General features: G+C 32.1%; 1 protein-coding gene across 1 annotated transcript in view; it reads left to right on the forward strand.

Annotated features, from left to right (window-relative positions):
* SYT10 (synaptotagmin X) overlaps positions 1–2923 on the forward strand; it is a 70633-nt gene that overhangs the window by 29612 nt on the left and 38098 nt on the right. Inside the window, exon 3 of the mRNA XM_011926214.1 lies at positions 728–1295. Coding sequence (XP_011781604.1) covers positions 728–1295 — 568 coding nt within the window. The remainder of the gene's footprint in view (positions 1–727; positions 1296–2923) is intronic.

Consider the following 2923-nt stretch of genomic DNA (forward strand, 5'->3'; position numbering starts at 1 on the left):
TTTTGTCTGTATAATGCTTACATCTAGATAGACCCAGATGATTGATAACATTCACAATTTTCTGTGGAATATTGAATTTTTTGCTAATCAGGTTTCTTTAGAATTGTTTTTAATTTTTTGCTTAATTTTAATTATATGCTTATGATTGAGAGTACAAAATTCCAAAAGCTTATGAAAATTAACATTTGCCAGCCACATGTTGTGGCTCACATGTGTTATCAGCACTTTAGGAGACTGAGGTGAGAGGATTGTGTGAGTCCAGAAGTTCAAGACCAGCCTGGACAACATAGCAAGACTCTGTCTCTGCAAAAAATTTAAAAATTAACTGGGCAGGTAAGGTGGCGCACGCCTGTAGTCCCAGCTACTCAGGAGGTGGAGGCCAGAGAGTGACTTGAGCTCAGGAGTTTTAAGCTACAGTGAGCTATAATAGCACTACTATACTCCAGCTGGGGTGGCAGAGCCTGTCTCAAAAAAACAAACACACACACACACAAAGAACATTTAAGTGTTTTAGGTGTTCTGGAATTTTAGGAGACTTCTCTTTGAATATTGTACTTCTTTATTTTTCTTCAAAAGTACCTCTTTGATTATATGTTTGTGTCTATCTGTGTAGATATAGATATCTTTTCACTGTTCTGGGGGTGGGGGAGAGTTTATATGCCACTGTATAACATTCTCATCGAAATGATCTCCCTCAATGATTTTGTGTATATGTGTGTGTGTTCAGCCACAATTCCTTCCGAAGACACCTACCGAGGCAAATGCAGGTTTCCAGTGTTGATTTTAGCATGGGCACGGAACCTGTTTTACAAAGAGGAGAAACAACAACCAGCATTGGGAGGATAAAGCCAGAACTCTACAAACAGAGATCAGTTGACTCTGAGGGCAACCAAAAAGAAGATGTCAAAACCTGTGGGAAACTTAACTTTACCCTCCAGTATGATTATGAAAATGAACTTCTAGTTGTTAAAATTATCAAAGCCTTAGATCTCCCTGCTAAAGACTTCACAGGAACTTCTGACCCTTATGTGAAGATGTATCTTCTTCCAGACAGGAAAAAGAAATTTCAGACCCGCGTGCACAGAAAGACTTTAAATCCTGTATTTGATGAAACTTTTCAGTTTCCTGTAGCATACGATCAACTAAGCAACCGAAAACTACATTTCAGTGTATATGATTTTGACAGATTTTCTAGACATGACATGATTGGGGAAGTGATTCTTGATAATTTGTTTGAAGTCTCTGATCTCTCCAGGGAAGCCACAGTATGGAAAGATATTCATTGTGCTACCACAGTAAGTAGTAATTCCACCAATGTATTGTTTTTTATTTGACTTACAGTGATACATGAGTAATTATTCCCCCAAATTATTGGGATAAGTCTTATAGAGTTATGGAATTTATGTCTAAGATCCTGCAAAGGTAGGATTTCATTTCTACTACTAATAATTCAGTCACCTAATGCTGAATATATTGGTAACCCTAGTGATTGTGTAAATAAAAAAACAGCTCTTATAAATTAACAGAACTTGTAGACTATTTCTCCTTTAAAATATTTATCTGTAATATAAGTATCCTATCTACAGCACCCAGTTTCCTCATAGTTAGTATTGGTTTTCATTATTTAAGATAATTTTGTTAAGTTCATTATTTTAGACATTATTTCACTCTTTAAGAATAATGACTTCATTATTTAAGATAATTCATCAAATCAAACCTAAAATGTACTTTGATGCTATTTGAAAAGTCCTTGGTTTGATATGAAACAACCCATTACTTCAGAAGCTTTCATAGAATACACACAATTACAATATATGAAACGATCAATGATCAAGAAGTAATCATTGTTTACATTAAAAGTCTCTTTTTCATTACAAAATACTTTTTCTGATTATAAAATAATACCAACTTCAGTACTGAAAATTTTATAAACAGAGTAAAAACACATAGCATAAAATTAAAATAATCTACAGTGCTACCAATTATATATAATATTTTGGCATATTGCTTTCCAACTTTTTGCTCTGCGTATTTCCGAATATTAAGAACATACCAAGCTTAATTTTTTTCACACCAATTTTCTTTCATTCTATATTCGTTTTAGCGCATGATGTTGAAATACATGATCCATTTATTTAACCATTTTCTTACTGTTAGACACTTAAGTTAGGCATAAATTTTGTTATATGAAAAATTGTGGGTTTTTTTGTAAATCTGTTTTTTTCAAGATTATTTTTCTGGTATAGAATTATAGATGTGGAATTAGAGAAGTGATCTCTTAAGTTAGATTGCTTGCTTTAATTTATTAGCTTTTAAATGGGGACATTTAATTTTTTACCATCAGGTTGTTTTTACATATTTACCATCTTTTGTTTGAGTTGTAATACATCTTATAAGTTTAAAGCGTTGAAGTTTTGAACAGAGACAAGGAATTATTTAAAACATAAGGATATTTTTTTATTCAGAATAGCTCCTTTTGTGTTTTTCCAGTTATGAATGTTTTACTAATTACAATCAGTATGTGGGATAATTATATTGTCATTGTAAATTATGTGGATAAATTAATTTGAAAATTTATGCTGCCAGTTCAATGATGTATTCCAGCATCATAACATTTTTAGTTGTTGAATTCTTGTGTCATAATCTCTATTGTGATATCTATTAGGGAACAAAGAAGGAATTTTGAAAGTGGATCATATTTCAAATGCACAGTGGGGCTCTTTTGATTTCACATTTGTGTTCATTTTATTACCTATATTCCCACAGGGAAAACATGATGAATACTGATTTTTATTGTTTTTAAAAATAACACCTTCTAGAATTCTACAAATGCAGATGGCAGTTAATTGTTAGATTATTTCTCTTGATTCCTCAGTCTTATTATTACTTTTTATTTATTCAACAAATATTTACTGAGTACCTA

The sequence above is a fragment of the Colobus angolensis genome, unplaced genomic scaffold (assembly GCF_000951035.1).
Source record: "Colobus angolensis palliatus isolate OR3802 unplaced genomic scaffold, Cang.pa_1.0 Scaffold670, whole genome shotgun sequence".
In the NCBI taxonomy this organism is placed as follows: Eukaryota; Metazoa; Chordata; class Mammalia; order Primates; family Cercopithecidae; genus Colobus; species Colobus angolensis.